This window comes from Etheostoma spectabile, unplaced genomic scaffold (genome assembly GCF_008692095.1).
Source record: "Etheostoma spectabile isolate EspeVRDwgs_2016 unplaced genomic scaffold, UIUC_Espe_1.0 scaffold502, whole genome shotgun sequence".
In the NCBI taxonomy this organism is placed as follows: domain Eukaryota; kingdom Metazoa; phylum Chordata; class Actinopteri; order Perciformes; family Percidae; genus Etheostoma; species Etheostoma spectabile.
In genome coordinates, this window is record NW_022605621.1 from 99897 (window position 1) to 101532 (window position 1636).

Genomic DNA, 1636 nt, shown 5'->3' on the forward strand with positions numbered 1-1636 from the left:
GATCCCAGCTGAACATCCGAAATCGTCTGCAACATTCGCAATATTCGTTTGTTGGGATTTTTCAACATTTTCTTTTTCGTAGAATCAAAAAGTTTTACAGTGTAAATGTGCAGTGTAAATGTGCAGTGTGTAATGTGCGTGTTAAGTGTGCAGTGTGTAAATGTGCAGTGTAAGTGTGCAGTGTGTAAGTGTGCAGTGTAAGTGTGTAAGTGTGCAGTGTGTAAGTGTGTAAGTGTGCAGTGTGTAGTGTAAGGTGAAGCAGTGTGTAAGGTGGGCAGTGTGTAAGTGTGTGTAAGTGTGCAGTGGTAGTGTAATGTGCAGTGTAAGTGTGTAGTGTGATAATGTGGGAGTGTAAGTGTGCAGTGGTGTAATGTGTAGTGTAGTGTGTAAGTGTGCAGTGTAAGTGTGCAGTGTGTAAGTGTGCGTGTAGTGTAGTGTGGCAGTGTAGTTTGCAGTGTGTAGTGGTGAGTGTAAGTGTGCATGTGTAAGTGTGCAGTGTGTAGTGTAAGTGTGCAGTGTGTAAGTGTGCAGTGTAAGTGTGTACGTGTGTAAGTGTGCAGTGTAAGTGTGTAGCAGGCGTGTGTAAGTGTGCAGTGTGTAGTGTAAGTGTGCAGTGTAAGTGTAGTGTAAGTGTGCATGTGGTAGATGCAGTGTGCAGTGTGTAATTTCAGTGTAGTGTGTAGTGTGTGTGTGTAAGTGTGCAGTGTGAGTGTGGCAGTGTTGGGGTGCGGTGTTGTGTAAGTGTGCAGTGTAAGTGTGCAGTGTAAGGGGCAGTGTAAGTGTGCGTGTAATGTGCCTTTAAGTGTGTGTGTAAATGTGCAGTGTAAGTGGTGTCGTGTTGTAAAGTGGCAGTGTAAGTGTGCAGTAATGTGTTGTGTAAGTGTGTCAGTGTAAGGGTGTTGGTAGTGTAAGTGCTGCAGTGTGTTGTGTAAGTTGTGCCGTGTAGTGGTGCAGTGTAAGTGTTGTAAGTGTAGTGTAAGTGTGTTAGTGTACATGTGTGCATTGTACGTCATGTGGCCCCCCAAGGTGTGTAATAGTTTGTGCAGTGTGTAGTGTAAGTGGGCAGTGTAAGTGTGCAGTGTGTGCAGTGTGTACGTGTGCAGTGTGTAAGTGTGCAGTGTAAATGTGCAGTGTGTAGTGTAAGTGGGCAGTGTAAGTGTGCAGTGTGTGCAGTGTGTACGTGTGCAGTGTGTACGTGTGCAGTGTAAGTGCGTAGTGTAACTTTGTGAAGGGGATGTGTTCAGTTCTACAGGTTCTGTGTTTGGAGTGAAACCTGCAGACTGATTTTTCCGTAAGTAACTATAAAGACTCGTACCGCTCCGTGACAGGTGGTGCCGAATGTCTCCGTCATGCCTTGTTCCGTCCCGGTGAGGACGTAGCTGCAGGTTCCCATCGTCCCTCCGATCAACACCGGCTGACCCGTGAGCTGGACCCAAAAACAAACCGGTTGATTCTTAAGCCTCATTGAAAGGGTAAAATGAGATGGTTTTGTCCATGTTTTTGTATTTAAGGGACAATATTTGAAATTGGTCCAGTATTAAGTTTAAACGATCAGTCAGCTTCTACTAAAAGTTGTGTTGTTGCCGCTGACAGACTGAGATTATTATTCTAAGTGTGTGACAACATTATGAAAGGA

General features: G+C 44.9%; 1 protein-coding gene across 1 annotated transcript in view; it reads right to left on the bottom strand.

Moving 5' to 3' along the window:
* rtcb (RNA 2',3'-cyclic phosphate and 5'-OH ligase) overlaps window positions 1-1636 on the bottom strand; it is a gene marked incomplete in the record, with an annotated part of 55901 nt that overhangs the window by 8327 nt on the left and 45938 nt on the right. The window contains 1 exon segment of the mRNA XM_032511878.1: window positions 1316-1426. Coding sequence (XP_032367769.1) covers window positions 1316-1426 — 111 coding nt within the window.